Source organism: Protomyctophum bolini (genome assembly GCF_963924005.1).
Source record: "Protomyctophum bolini genome assembly, chromosome: 12".
Lineage (NCBI taxonomy): Eukaryota > Metazoa > Chordata > Actinopteri > Myctophiformes > Myctophidae > Protomyctophum > Protomyctophum bolini.
In genome coordinates, this window is record NC_137873.1 from 8,352,962 (window position 1) to 8,369,584 (window position 16,623).

The following is a 16,623-nucleotide window of genomic DNA, read 5'->3' on the forward strand; positions in this document are numbered from 1 at the left end:
CGAGGCCTCAGTGGTCAGTGAGTCCAACCGAGGCCTCAGTGGTCAGTGAGTCCAACCGAGGCCTCAGTGGTCAGTGAGTCCAACCGAGGCCTCAGTGGTCAGTGAGTCCAACCGTGGCCTCAGTGGTCAGTGAGTCCAACCGAGGCCTCAGTGGTCAGTGAGTCCAACCGAGGCCTCAGTGGTCAGTGAGTCCAACCGTGGCCTCAGTGGTCAGTGAGTCCACACGCATTAACAGCGTGGCTGCAGCTCATTCACACCACTAATGATCCCCCTCCCCCAGGAATGAATGGAGCATCAACAAAACAACGTATATATACCATAGAGTATTAAAAGGATAGAGACTGAACTGGCGCGAAGCTCCGCCCCCTCCGCTATTCATGTCAGTGGAAGTTGCTCAGTGGCGTTTTGAAGCACCCGGAAGGCTGCCGGAAGTACCGTCTATTTGCTGATTCAGCGTTTCACTTCCGCATTTGGACACCAAACTTTGGTGTCCAAATGCGGAAGTGCAGCTGGGCTTTACATTGGGCGCTCGGTTGCACGGGGTTTCCTCGTCAAGAATCCACGGGTCCGCCTGCAGTCCTTCCTCTTACCACTAGGGCCCAGCGCTTCAACATTGGAGTGCATAGCTGGCCCCTTGATATATACACATACATGGCTTATTTATGTTATCCATCTCATGTTTGACCCTATTTGATATTTGCATAATTATGTATAGCGGGCAGTACAGTGTGCGTGCGTGCGTGCGGTATGTCGCTATATATCGTCGCCGTTGGGCAGAGACCTTGCGTCTCCATATTCTAACACTTTGCGTTGTTTTTTTCCCTTAAATTAACGCCCTACTACGATCATACTACAGCGTCTCTAACCCCGACTCTAACCCTATATACTATACGATCACACTACAGCGCCACGTGGAATAAGCATATACAAAGTAGCAGATCTACAAAGCTCGTGCAGTGCTTTGCTATAGTACAGATTTATGGTACAGTGCAAGTGAAAAAAACGGAACGGAGGGCGCCTGGGGGCGGTCCCAGTCAGTGGCTGTGGGCGCCTGAGGCGGTCCCTCTGACGCCCCATGGGAGACCAAACCGGGCGCTATACAGTAACTCGCTGTGTGTATATATCTGCTATTTTTTGGAATAGCAAAGCGCTAAAATCGAAAATTTCACGGATGCTTTCCCCGGTTATAACGGGGCTAACCCCAGGCTAAGACGACACACACGCACGCACGCACGCACGCACGCACGCACACACACACACACACACACACACACACACACACACACACACACACACACACACACACACACACACACACACACACACACACACACACACACACACACACACACACACACACACACACGCGAGCGCAGGCAGATGAGGAGACAGAGATCAAATGTTAAGTACAGCAAGTTTGTGCATACACCGCCACGGGCCAACGGAGCCGCGCGGAGCCTTTCCTCGTAAATCCGAGCTTATAGCACTTAAATCTGAAGGCCTAAAATATATGAGGATGTTCCCTGTTTACCGTCTCTTCCCATGGTAACCGCAGGCCCGCTACCTATACTTAGACTGTAGCTATAGCGTGTGGCAAAAACGAAGAGCCCCGGCACACGAATATAAATGGAACGCGCATCGATGATGTGAAATATTTGAACTATTTTTAATCCATTTCGGGCGGGAACATCCTTTTGGTGTTTTTAAGCATTATCTTATGCTTTATAGCTGTTGCAAAATAGCAGATCTACAAGCTCATAGCACGGCACTCGGTGCATCTAGCTCGTAGATCTGATATTTTTTGAGAAATCGTGAAAAAATGTGTCGCAAATCTTTGAATATATATATTCTTTCACAGCGAACGTTTTTTAACTCAAATCTTTGCTTCTTGGGGGGGGGGGGTTTCCTGGAATAACATATTTTCAGATGGTGGTCAGCGGCCAATTAAATATCATTTTTGGGGGTTCTTGACATGAAATACTGAGCACCACTGATACAGAAACATGCAGGTATTTCAGAAAACTGTCAGAACTTTCGAAGACATTTTATTAATTTTGACGTCAGGCCTAAATGGGTTAAGCAGCCAGGAATGTGTGTGTGCGTGCGTGCGTGCGTGCGTGTGTGTGTGTGTGTGTGTGTGTGTGTGTGTGTGTGTGTGTGTGTGTGTGTGTGTGCGTGCGGGCGTACGTGCACGCTGGGCTGGACCGCACGTTGAGCGCAGGTATGCCTCCAGAACCCAGACATCCCTCCCGCTGCCGACCCGGTTCAAGGAGTTCTGTCTGGATATCGGATGAACTCGCTGACAAGTCCGCGACGTCTGGCAATCTCAGGAGAGTAATGTGTTATATGTTAATGTGTAATTACTCCTTTAAAAAAAGCGATATTAATATTAGCCCCTCCTTTATGGCCAGCTTGGAGGGTTTTGTGTAAACACAAACATTGTGTTCCGCGAAAATCCCAAACATCCAAATTTTGCATCTGCAAATCCATATGGGGTACCCCTGATGTCATCAATATGATGTCATATAGTAATGACGTCATAGACTATAGAGCGGCGCAGTCCCTCCCCCTTTCAGAACAACGACAAATCATGACAACACACACAATATTTCGGGCCAAACAAAGAATTAGAAAGTAGAAAAAAACGGCATGGTTACAACACTTTCTTTGTTGTTTTTCTTCTTTGTAATTATTTGTTTGGTCCAAAATATTGTGTGTGTTGTCATGATTCGTCACGACAAGAGTTGGCTTCGAACGACGCTTAAAAGGTCTTTAAATAAATTAAATAAAAACGGGGAATGCATTGCGTTTTCATTTCCTGGGCCGTTCGTTGTTCTGAAAGGGGGAGGGACTGTGCCGCTCTATAGCCTGTACTCCATATTTGGGCATGCCTCACATGGAACTCCATATATGGGAATATAGAAGGGTCCCACATATAGAGTACCACAGGGGGGAAGCATGTGTTCCCAACTTGCATCGTTCCCGAGTAGTCCGGTGCTCAAGGTGAACCGGTCTAGAAACCGTTAAAAAAGGCTTTCCATGTAGTTTGCTGATAGAATGAAGAAAATCCCAGCACTCAATGTACAGTATATGTCCTTTTGTATGTCCACATGATTTAATTTAAAGGTATATTCAGTGATTTCACTCAAAAAACCTTAGGTTTCGTTTTTGCCTTGGGACCCAAAGCCTTTCATCCAATAAGGATAGAGAGCCAAAAACGAAACCTACGGTTTTTTGACCCCCAGGGGTTAACTGGGGACAGGGAGGAACTCCTTATATGGTCAGCACACTCTATAGTAGAGAGGATTATCACAACAAAACAAAAAAAATAAGTGATATTTGAATTAAGTAAAATCACTGAATATACCTTTAACTCTGACGAGCAGACAATGTGCGCGTTTGGGCCTAGTCGGCCTTCCTCAGAACTGTTACGTTCTGACTTTACGCGTGTTTCATGATATATACTTTTTATATGCGATGTATGCCATGCTTTCTGTTCTTGCTTAGTGTAAGTCTCTCTGGATCAAGAGCGTCTGCTGAATGCCTACATTGTAGATTGTAAATAGCTGACAACGCTGAGGAAGGCCCGGGCTAGGCCGAAACACACACGTTGTCTAAAATCATGTGAAAAAAGGACATTCAGTTACATCAGTGCTGGCATTTTCTTCATTCTATCATGCATCATCTATCATTCTATCATGCACCCCCAGCTATGGGACGTGTGGTTTAGCCCCAGGAGCTGCTTTTAACATTGATCCGGTTGCTAAGCAACGCCTCCGTCACCACCAGTTTACTACATTTACGCTAACAGCTAGCAGCAAAAAAATAAAAAAATAGTTAAAAAAATGTTTTGTCCCGACCCGACCCTTTGGTGTGGTTTGGGCCTTGATCATGGACTTACCAGTAACTCCATATTTGGGCAATGCTGACATAGTAGTAACATCGTATGTGATGACACACAAGTACCCGTAACTCCATATTTGGGCATGGCTGACTCATGGTGAGATTATATGTGATGACGCGGGCGTGGAAGCCGCTCAGCTTTAAAAACGCGATACAACACAATCTCATTTCATTTCACGAGGTGACCAGTTGAGCCTTGAGACAGATAGATCAGCAATACTTAAAGGGAGCATCCCTCCTTCACAAACCTCTGGCAGAACATCAGTCCCACCCTGGGCAAGACCTACGCTGCAGAGGCTGATCATTTGTTTGGGGAGGAAGTTGCAGGGTTTTAGCGGAAGCATCACGCTCACAAGGAAATTACGTCAGATTTACTCTCCGCGAATGAAACAAGTGCTGTGATTGGTCGGGAAAATATCGCATCCGGGGGGGAAATACATCTGACGGATGTTCCCGGAGGATACGTCCGCCGATAGCTTCTCTGCCTCACGTTGTGACCAGGCTTCACTTTATGCTTCTCTGCCTCACGTTGTGACCAGGCTTCACTTTATGCTTCTCTGCCTTATACGTTGTGACCAGGCTTTACTTTATGCTTCTCTGTCTTACGTTGTGACCAGGCTTCACTTTATGCTTCTCTGCCTTACGTTGTGACCAGGCTTCACTTTATGCTTCTCTGCCTTACGTTGTGACCAGGCTTCACTTTATGCTTCTCTGCCTTATACATTGTGACCAGGCTTCACTTTATGCTTCTCTGCCTTATACGTTGTGACCAGGCTTCACTTTATGCTTCTCTGACTCACGTTGTGACCAGGCTTCACTTTATGCTTCTCTGCCTTACGTTGTGACCAGGCTTCACTTTATGCTTCTCTGCCTCACGTTGTGACCAGGCTTCACTTTATGCTTCTCTGCCTTACGTTGTGACCAGGCTTCACTTTATGCTTCTCTGTCTTACGTTGGGACCAGGCTTCACTTTATGCTTCTCTGCCTTATACGTTGTGACCAGGCTTTTCTTTATGCTTCTCTGTCTTACGTTGGGACCAGGCTTTACTTTATGCTTCTCTGCCTCACGTTGTGACCAGGCTTTACTTTATGCTTCTCTGCCTTATACGTTGTGACCAGGCTTTACTTTATGCTTCTCTGCCTCACGTTGTGACAAGGCTTTTCTTTATGCTTCTCTGCCATACGTTGTGACCAGGCTTCACTTTATGCTTCTCTGCCTTACGTTGTGACCAGGCTTCACTTTATGCTTCTCTGCCTTACGTTGTGACCAGGCTTTACTTTATGCTTCTCTGCCTTACGTTGTGACCAGGCTTCACTTTATGCTTCTCTGCCTTACGTTGTGACCAGGCTTCACTTTATGCTTCTCTGCCTCACGTTGTGACCAGGCTTCACTTTATGCTTCTCTGCCTTACGTTGTGACCAGGCTTCACTTTATGCTTCTCTGTCTTACGTTGGGACCAGGCTTCACTTTATGCTTCTCTGCCTTATACGTTGTGACCAGGCTTTTCTTTATGCTTCTCTGTCTTACGTTTGGACCAGGCTTTACTTTATGCTTCTCTGCCTCACGTTGTGACCAGGCTTTACTTTATGCTTCTCTGCCTTATACGTTGTGACCAGGCTTTACTTTATGCTTCTCTGCCTCACGTTGTGACAAGGCTTTTCTTTATGCTTCTCTGCCATACGTTGTGACCAGGCTTCACTTTATGCTTCTCTGCCTTACGTTGTGACCAGGCTTCACTTTATGCTTCTCTGCCTTACGTTGTGACCAGGCTTTACTTTATGCTTCTCTGCCTTACGTTGTGACCAGGCTTCACTTTATGCTTCTCTGCCTTACGTTGTGACCAGGCTTCACTTTATGCTTCTCTGCCTTACGTTGTGACCAGGCTTCACTTTATGCTTCTCTGCCTCACGTTGTGACCAGGCTTCACTTTATGCTTCTCTGCCTTACGTTGTGACCAGGCTTCACTTTATGCTTCTCTGCCTTACGTTGTGACCAGGCTTCACTTTATGCTTCTCTGTCTTACGTTGTGACCAGGCTTCACTTTATGCTTCTCTGCCTTATACGTTGTGACCAGGCTTTTCTTTTCACAGATAAGTAAGCCTGGGACCGAGGCTACATCCGTCCTGCCACCAGTTCTCCCAGGCCTGTTTGTGGATTGGTCAAGCTTTACACAGTTGTGCACGCTGTATACCCATATAACAAGTGGTGGTGAATATACACAATAATAACACGACAAAAGAAAAGAGTTCTTCCATAAACGTAATCATGGCTGAAATGTGCTGGACGGTGCGTCTGACGTGTGAATCTCTACCAAACGGCATACCTCCCTGCAGCTGTGTCAGTGGGAGCACAAGGTCTATACGCCTTCGGAGGTGTCGGTGACGTCATCAACCACGGGAACCGGATTCGTGTGAACAGCTTCAACACGGTGTCTTTGCGCAGTTGCGAAGTTGGTTTATCGGACGGGGGGAGGAAAACGACTCCTTGTGATTCCCTCCAACCTGCATATTACACACAGCTGTTCTGATATCTGGATATATCATCTACATCTGGGGGGGGGATAACGACTGCCTCTTCTCCTCCCAGAGAAAATGACAACGTTCTTCATGGATTTGACGTGGACACCCACAGATGGTTCAGGCCAGAGACTTCTGGTGGCTGTTCCAGAGGGGAGGTGAGGCCACTCATGCTGTGTGTTAGGACATCTGGTGTGTATCTATGGCGGATACAGCGTGGTTTACTAAGACATGCACTAATGGCATCTACGGGTTGGACCAGGGGGGCAGTCAGACGGATATTTTGTGAAGCCACTAAGGAAATGAAAGTTCATATAATGGCCTGTTGTGGCGCTGTCACTGGACCCAGAAAAACCCATAGCCCCATAGAAGTCCATGTATTTGGGCCCAACTTCACCTAGACTGTATTACCTTAATAAACATGGTCATGAATACTTTTTGCTTCCAGTCACTAGTTTAAAGTCTCATTTCTAATGTCATAATATTCTTTTTGGAAAATTATGGTCCCATTTATAAAAGAAATGACCATAAAGTCGCGCATGTTCTGAGGGGCGTGGCTACCGTTACAGTCTATCAACGGGATCCCCCACCCACTCGAGTCAAAATAAAAACCAACGAAGAAGAAGGGGGAAGTCCCGCCTCGTTGTCTGGGCCAGCCAATGGGCCAGCTGGCCTGAGCTGGGCCAAAACGGATCTAGAAAGATGGCGACTTCCATTGCAAGGACTGACAGGCTTCATTTTACGTTCACGTTAGACCCGCGGAACGCTTTGGCCATATTTTTTACAGTCTATGGGTTGGACACCACCACAATGGTCTGGGCTTTAATTAATACCGCAGGACTTGACTCATCACATCACCGTGCCACCATTATTGGGACAAAGATGTTTGTTGTGGGGGGGCAAGGTCCACGACAACAACATCAGAGTGTTTGACACAAATAACAACTCCTGGCTGAGCACAGCTTCTGCACGACGGTCCAGAAGAATCCACGCCTCATGCAGCTTTTTGCATACAATGGAGAGCTGTACGTAATATTTTCTGGCAACAAGAGAAAGTATAATATAATTATGGAACTTCAATCCAGAGACCTTCTCCTGGAAAAAAGGTGGAGCCCAAGGGGAAAGTCCCACGTAGAGATCTGAGAGATGCGATGTCTTGTTGCATGCTGGGAGATAATGTCATCCTCTTTAGAGCATACAGCAGCACACGCGTTTTATTGAACATCTTAGACTTAAGTCCTAGTTTGAAGACGTTATGCAAGCTAGCAGTTATTCAGGGCAGCCTGGAGCAGTCTGGACTCCCACACGACATCAGGTGGGAGCTGGCAGCCATGACTACCAACAGCCAATAGGAACTGGCAGCCATGACTGGCCAACAGCCAATAGGAACTGGCAGCCATGACTGGCCAACAGCCAATAGGAACTGACAGAAATAGAAATAAAATCACTAGTGCACTAAAACAAAATCACAATCGTGTGAAGTTAGGGGCGTTCTTATCATCATACAATCATCATTATCACTTTTCTGTCCTAACTTATCTTAACCTTTTAAGCTCTCAGTCAATTGAAAACCCCTGCCATACCCTCAGGTACCCTCACAAAAAACTTGCAGTAATTCTGGTCTCTATACTGCCTCCCTCTGGTCAGCCCGGACGCCTGATGGAGGGGAAAGGAACTGGTTGGAATAACGTGTTCCTTCCACGCGCTACGTCCAACCGTGGAAACTACGCCACCTGTCAGGTGATTAGAAGCGTCCTGCACTCCTCATGCATTGAAGGAAGAATGAGCTCAGTTCGAGGCTTTCCCCAGGTTGTCAGAGGGAGAGCAGCACCCAGGATTACAGCTTAGGCACCGGGTGAACAAAATGGGTTACAAAAATCGTTGGATAAAATTTGAATTAGGTTAAATATTAATAAATCACACTCCAGTGAAGTGAGGGGTATAGCCTATCTTTTAACGTTTGCTTAGAGAGCACTTCTTAAAACAAACATTACCAGGCAAAAGTGCTCTGAACAAACATTAAAATTGTTCTGATGATACTGTTTGTGGAAATAAAGAAAAATGCAATAAATATATTGATAAAAAAAATCCATAGACTTGGCTGCGTCACGTTAAAAGCGCTCTATAAAGAAACATTTAAAAAGCCCATTTATTTGGCTTGACCTCCATGACGGAATTCCAAGAGCCAAAAAACAAAAACAAAAAAAACAAACAGACAAACAAACAAACAGGGCAACCGTCAGACATCACTGGGTATTCCAACAAGATGAGGTTGTTGGAACACAAACGGAACAATCACTGGGTATTCCAACAAGATGAGGTGGTTGGAACACAAACGGAACAATCACTGGGTATTCCAACAAGATGAGGTGGTTGGAACACAAACGGAACAATCACTGGGTGTTCCAACAAGATGAGGTTGTTGGAACACAAACGGAACAATCACTGGGTGTTCCAACAAGATGAGGTTGTTGGAACACAAACGGAACAATCACTGGGTATTCCAACAAGATGAGGTTGTTGGAACACAAACGGAACAATCACTGGGTGTTCCAACAAGATGAGGTTGTTGGAACACAAACGGAACAATCACTGGGTGTTCCAACAAGATGAGGTTGTTGGAACACAAACGGAACAATCACTGGGTATTCCAACAAGATGAGGTTGTTGGAACACAAACGGAACAATCACTGGGTGTTCCAACAAGATGAGGTTGTTGGAACACAAACGGAACAATCACTGGGTGTTCCAACAAGATGAGGTGGTTGGAACACAAACGGAACAATCACTGGGTGTTCCAACAAGATGAGGTTGTTGGAACACAAACGGAACAATAGAGAGAACTCGGCGAGACATGTGGGAGGAGAAACAGAGAAGCGATATTAACCCATTCTGGGGCGGGAACCCCTTTTTGGTGTTGATAGCATTATGTTATGCTTTAGCTATTGAAAAAATAGCAGATCTACAAGCTCACTCTGAGCTTGTATAGGTCTGCTATTTTTGAAAAAAAATAGAAAGAACGACTGACATAGAAACTTTTTCAGAACACTGTTAGGATGTATAGGCATGCAGCAGCGGTGGCCGGACGGTTTGCGGAGCGGTCTCGATATGGGAAGGTCGCTAATATAGTTTGTATCCCCGGACTGGGCGCGTTAAAATTACCACCGCTGAAGTGCCCTTGAGCAAGGCATTGAACCCCCTACCATGAAATGTTCTATATGAGCAGGGCCTGGGCTGTAAACAAGTTCTTGAGCTTACATAGTCCAGTTATACCCTGGGTAAACATATAGTACCTTTCATGTAGAAGACATTTTTTAGAATCTGATCTCAGGTCAGAATGGGGTAATTAAAGGACTAAAGACTTACCCTGCAGTATGGCGGGGGATCCGCAGGTGAAGGAGCACTGCTTGCCGAACGTGGTGCCCCACGGGCAGCTGAAGATGGCGTGGTAGACGTGGGACTGGTCCGGCATGCCGCAGTCCACGGGCTGGCAGCTCACCACGCGGTCCCAGGAACCCTGAACACACTGCAGCTCCGTCTCTCTCTGGAGAGACAGAGAGAGAGGGGGGAGGGAATTAATTAATTAATTCATTCATTCATTAATTCATTCATTAATGAATGCATTTTATTTGTATAGCACCTTTCCAAACATATAGTTACAAAGTGCTTTACATTATAAAACAGTAATCATAAAAACATCAAAACAACAAAGCATCAAAGAGAGAGAGAGAGAGAGATGGAGAGAGAGAGAGAGATGGAGAGAGAGAGAGAGAGAGAGAGAGAGAGAGAGAGAGAGAGAGAGAGAGAGAGAGAGAGAGAGAGAGAGAGAAAAAGAGAGAGAGAGAGAGGGAGGGAGGAAGAGAGAGAATAAATTAATTAATTGAGAATGAGTTTTAGAAAAAAATGCCGACTACCTATTTTGAATGATAAAAACTAAATAAAAACGTTAAAAAAAATTAAATAAAAAAGTTAATAAATAAGATATTATATTATTCTGCTTTTGGAACTGAGACATTTTGTAGTCACTGATTTGTAGTCATCAGGCACAGGGCCGGTTTATTGCACTGGCCATGCTGGGCAATCCCCCCCCCCCCTGTACTGCATGTTCAGATGGAGACGCGAGGCCCCCCCTAGTACTGCATGTTCAGATGGAGACGCGAGGCCCCCCCAGTACTGCAGATGGAGACGCGAGGCCCCCCCTGTACTGCAGATGGAGACGCGAGGTAGAGCGTTTAAAACAAAACTGAATGGTTAACCACTTTCAAACTGGCATCCCTACTTTGTGCATGGAACTATAGGTGGAAAAAATGAGATTTGTTTTGCTAAAATCTTAAAAAAAAGAAAAATTGCAGCATATTTTCGACCTCACAACACAATATAACCACTTAATCAGGCTTAACTGGCCTACTGGCATGTGCACTTAAAACCTCTCCAATTGATCCACAATGCCGCAGCACGCTTGGTCTTCAACCAGCCAAAATTCTCACATGTCTCCCCCCCTCTTCTCCGCTCCCTCCATTGGCTCACATGTCTCCCCCCTCTTCTCCGCTCCCTCCATTGGCTCACATGTCTCCCCCCTTCTCCGCTCCCTCCATTGGCTCCCGGTCGCTGCCCGCACAGAATACAAAACAGTCATGCTGGCCTACAGAGCAACCAAAGGTATGGCACCCCCTTATCTTCGGGAAACTTTGACAGAAAAAGACTCGCTCACACCGTATAAAAAAATGGAAGTAAAACTCTGAGACTTAAGAAAAACAATATATATATATATACAGTATATATATATTATCAGGCTCATAAAGTGCTCTGTGCTCAAAGTGCAATTAAAAAGCAAACGTTTGGGTCCTATAAGACTTTCGTCAGTGCTGTAGGATTTTCACAGACAAAGAACTTGCTCTTAAAGAGCTCCAAAACAATACAGCTCAGGTGCTGATAATTGCTAATTATACTAATTGATGACAGCACCAGATGGTGGGGCATGGGCATTTACAGAACAGTTATATGGGAAACAAGAATACGGCATACATCACATATTGACAGACTTCAATACAATCACTTTTTGAAAATAACTTTTTCCTTATAGGTGGCACTGGAGGGAGAGATCTTCATTAAAGCCACCTGGATTGACAGACTGTAAATAAAACTTATTTAACTTATGCTTCACCCCCATATCTTCAACATCTGATCCAACATGGCAACATCTGATCCAACCCCCCCCCCCCAACACAGAGCACACTAGCCAACAACAGAATAAAAAGGAATTTTAAGAACCGAACGGATGATCTTCTAAAAGATTATAAAATTATATCGGCCTACAGAAAAAAGATTATCTAGTACACAGCAAGCTAAAATAAATCAACACACCAGCACGCCAGGGACCAGAATACTTCAAACCCAAACAATTAGTAAAAAATAGAACCACAAAACGCGTCTTAGAGATTAAACTACAAATAACAGCCAGAACCAGCAACTGCATTTACTTAATCACATGTGAAAAATGTGGTTTACAATATGTCGGAGAAACGGGTAAAACAATAGGTACTAGGCTGGGACAACACAGATACAATATTAACAATGCCAAAAAGACAACCACAAGATTTGTGCAACATTTCACATGGCTCACGGCATTGAAGCTCTAAAATGCGCTGGACTTCAACACAATCCCAACTGGACAGTATAGGACAAAGACGTTTTAATGAAAAACAGTGGATTAAGAACCTCAACACGGATTTTCCTGGAGGCTTAAACATGCCTAAAATCAGATATTGAACACAACAAAACTTAAACTCAGGATTAAACTGGAGAAATCTAAAAGTGATTGGATCAGACTTCCTTCGGATACATGGCGAATGCATTTATTCCTTGCATTGTGCACTGAAGTTTCTTAATTCCCCCACTCCCACTCCGCTCAGATCAGCCAACACAAAGAGGTTGGCAGAACCTTCGCAAAAAACAGGCCGGGAACAAAACGCTCCACACATCCCAGACACATCTCTCTTCTTCTTCTAGCTCCAGAACTATGGAATATAACTTCCTACTGCGATCAGAACTGAATCAGGCTCACTGTGTGTCGAAGCGTCCTTGAGCAAAGATGCCGAACCCCTCCCCTAATTGATCCCGATGTGCAGCAGGTGCCTTGCAATGTGTTTCCTCCACCATCGGTGTGTGTGTGTGTGTGTGTGTGTGTGTGTGTGTGTGTGTGTGTGTGTGTGTGTGAGTGATATGCTTGCAGAACTCACTCGACTTCGTCTCGTTCCTGACCGCATCACTGCAATAATCACGTTAACCCACACCCTCTCGTGTAATATTGCTTAAATCTATGTGAAGTACTTTGGATAATGCACCATTTTAACCATTTAACATTCAGTGTACCTTAGCTGGTAGGACGGTTGTCCCCTGTCCTTACCAGGGGGGCAGTCAGGCAGATATTTTGTGAAGCCACTAAGGAAATCGGGACTTCCTGAAAGTTCATATAATGGCCTGTTGTGGCGCTGTCATTGGGCCCAAAAAACCCATAGCTCCATAGAGGTCCATGTATTTGGGCCCAACTTCACCTAGATTGTATTACCTTAATAAACATGGTCATGAATACTTTCTGCTTCCAGTCACTAGTTTAAAGTCTCATTTCTCATGTCATAATATTCTTTTTGGAAAATTATGGTCCCATTTATTAAATAAATGACCATAAAGTCGCGTATGTTCTGAGGGGCGTGGCTGCCGTTACAGTCTATGAACGGGAGCCACCCCCGGTTCAGTCAAAAAAAAAACCCAACGAAGAGTAAGGGGGGGGAAGTCCCGCCTCATTGTCTGGGCCAGCCAATGGCCCAGACAGCAGAAAAAAGATTATCTAGTACACAGCAAGCTAAAATAAATCAACACACCAGCACGCCAGGGACCAGAATACTTCAAACCCAAACAATTAGTAAAAAATAGAACCACAAAACGCGTCTTAGAGATTAAACTACAAATAACAGCCAGAACCAGCAACTGCATTTACTTAATCACATGTGAAAATGTGGTTTACAATATGTCGGAGAAACGGGTAAAACAATAGGTACTAGGCTGGGACAACACAGATACAATATTAACAATGCCAAAAAGACAACCACAAGATTTGTGCAACATTTCACATGGCTCACGGCATTGAAGCTCTAAAATGCGCTGGACTTCAACACAATCCCAACTGGACAGTATAGGACAAAGACGTTTTAATGAAAAACAGTGGATTAAGAACCTCAACACGGATTTTCCTGGAGGCTTAAACATGCCTAAAATCAGATATTGAACACAACAAAACTTAAACTCAGGATTAAACTGGAGAAATCTAAAAGTGACTGGATCAGACTTCCTTCGGATACATGGCGAATGCATTTATTCCTTGCATTGTGCACTGAAGTTTCTTAATTCCCCCACTCCCACTCCGCTCAGATCAGCCAACACAAAGAGGTTGGCAGAACCTTCGCAAAGAACAGGCCGGGAAAAAAACGCTCCACACATCCCAGACACATCTCTCTTCTTCTTCTAGCTCCAGAATCAGATCAGAACTGTATCAGGCTCACTGTGTGTCGAAGCGTCCTTGAGCAAAGATGCCGAACCCCTCCCCTAATTGATCCCGATGTGCAGCAGGTGTTGGTGCCTTGCAATGTGTTTCCTCCGCCATCGGTGTGTGTGTGTGTGTGTGTGTGTGTGTGTGTGTGTGTGTGTGTGTGTGTATGAGTGATGCTTGCGGAACTCGACTTCGTCTCGTTCCTGACCACATCACTGTCGTGGCAATAATCACGTTAACCCACACCCTCTCGTGTAATATTGCTTAAATCTATGTGAAGTGCTTTGGATAAAAGCGATGTATATGAATTCAGCAATGCACCATTTTTACCATTTAACATTCAGTGTACCTTAGCTGGTAGGACGGTTGTCCCCTGTCCTTACAGTCTATGGTCCTTACCTGGTAGGGCGGATGTCCCCTGTCCTTACAGTCTATGGTCCTTACCTGGTAGGGCGGATGTCCCCTGTCCTTACAGTCTATGGTCCTTACCTGGTAGGGCGGATGTCCCCTGTCCTTACAGTCTATGGTCCTTACCTGGTAGGGCGGATGTCCCCTGTCCTTACAGTCTATGGTCCTTACCTGGTAGGGCGGATGTCCCCTGTCCTTACAGTCTATGGTCCTTACCTGGTAGGGCGGATGTCCCCTGCTGTTGAGGACGGTCAGACTGAGGCCACGGTGACACTGGACGGAGCATCGAGAGGCCAGTCCTCCACCCTTACACCTGACGGAGGCGTGCTCCAGCTGTGGAGGAGAGCAGCTGTCGATCTGACACGGCTGCCGCAGACAGCTGTATGAGAGAGACAGACAGACAGGTTATATATATTGGAAATTGGAAATACTCAAGAAATACCTCAAAATTTGCACTTGAGTATACAGTAACTTAAGTAAATGCACTTAGTAACTTTCCACCACATGGAGTCGATGGGTGCATGTTGTTGCGCATGTGCGTCGTGCGGGAGTCATAGGAGATCACATGGTGTGTGTGTGTGTGTGTGTGTGTTTGTGTGTGCTTGCGTGCGTGCGTGCGTGCCTGCGTGCATGCGTGCGCGAGTGCGTGAGTGTGCGAGTGCGTGCGTGTGCGTGCCTGTGATGCGCACCCGGTGAGGGCGAAGGCACTGAAGTGGCAGGAGGTGCGCAGGGCCACGCCCCCTACCGCCACCTGTGGCGAGGAGAAGAACAGCAGCAGCGCCGAGGTCAGGAAGAAGGGCTGGGAGAGGTCATGGGTCACGTTCACCATCAGGGGGTTGCGCCCGCACGACAGGTTGTGTGTGCCTGAGAGAGAGACACAAAGGGAGACAGGGCCAGAGAGAGAGAGAGAGAGAGAGAGAGAGAGAGAGAGAGAGAGAGAGAGAGAGAGAGAGAGAGACACACACATTTTGATAGTTAAGTCATAGTCTTTGGAATGAAACTCCATTAAGGTTTAGACATATCTCGACCAAGATCTTAAGATTTTTGTTGACTAAACGCCTATTCACAGTCCAGTTTTGGGTGAAGAGGTCACCACCTGGTTAGTAAGAACTACATTGTTGTAGTTTTCGGTGGTCACTTCTTCACCAAAAACTGGACTGTGAATACGAATAGAGGCTAAAGTCTAAAAATATTTTGGCAGGCCTTGATGGCGTCGTAATTACAGATTTCACACTCGGTTGCGCATGCTATAAAAATAGCCGTGCTTGCGACACGTTGTGAGCTTGTATACATCTGCTATTTTCAGAGTGCAACAGCCATGAATTACTTGACTTTCAGTTCTACTGGATCTCTCCTCCACTAGTACATTTTTAGTCTAGTTTTATTTCGTTGGCAAAATTGCCAACAATTGTCTTAGTTTTAGTCATCATAGCATAATAGTTTGTGTTTTGTTTTTCGTCAGTGAAAGAAAAAAAAAGGTAGTCTATTTTTCGGCATCGTTTTTGAGCGGTGCAATCATAGGGTGCGTGCAGCCACTCCAAGGTCCGGCTTTGTCCGTCTGTCCGTCCGTCCGTCCGTCTGTCCCTACTGTATGCTTTCAGTCGACGGAACTCTGGAGAGAACATAATCCAATGTTTTGCAGCGTGTGAGAGCCAGGATGTCCCTGCTATGCCTTGATAGCCATATTGTTTTGGTTCAGTCTGTCCTGTTATGCTTCAGTTTGTCCTTTAGCAGTGGAACCGTTGGTCTCTAACCCATTCAGGACGGGAAAACACCTTTTGGTGGGGTTTTTTAAGCATTATGTGTTATACTTTAGCTAAAAAATAGCAGATCTACAAGCTCGTAGCTTGTAAGAGCTGCTATTTTGTTTTGAAAATGTGGCGCAAATCTTTGAATATACTGTCATAATCTTTCAGAGCGAATGTTTTTCACTCAAATCTTTGTCTTCTGGTGGGGGCGGGCGGGGGAGGGAGGGAGGGGGGGCGGTCCCTTGAACAACATATTTTCAGATGGTGGTCGGCGGGCCAATTACAAATCATTTTCGGTCTCCTTGGCATGAAATAGTTTGAGAACCACTGAGATAGAAACAAAGATTTTTCAGAAAACCGTGGATTATAGAAGCCCCTTTTTTGTTGTTTTTTGAATGGGCCTGAGGTCTACATGGGCTAATCCCTGTGTGTTGGTTGGCTAAGGACTACCTTAGTCACCACCGACCTGACTGTTATCGTACTCGTACCCCCATGAACGCA

General features: G+C 45.6%; 1 protein-coding gene across 1 annotated transcript in view; it reads right to left on the reverse strand.

Annotated features, from left to right (window-relative positions):
- pappa2 (pappalysin 2) overlaps positions 1 to 16,623 on the reverse strand; it is a 177,985-nt gene that overhangs the window by 62,271 nt on the left and 99,091 nt on the right. Inside the window, exons 23-25 of the mRNA XM_080778846.1 lie at positions 15,064 to 15,238; positions 14,591 to 14,753; positions 9,787 to 9,964 (exon numbers count right to left, since the gene is read on the reverse strand). Coding sequence (XP_080634972.1) covers positions 9,787 to 9,964; positions 14,591 to 14,753; positions 15,064 to 15,238 — 516 coding nt within the window. The remainder of the gene's footprint in view (positions 1 to 9,786; positions 9,965 to 14,590; positions 14,754 to 15,063; positions 15,239 to 16,623) is intronic.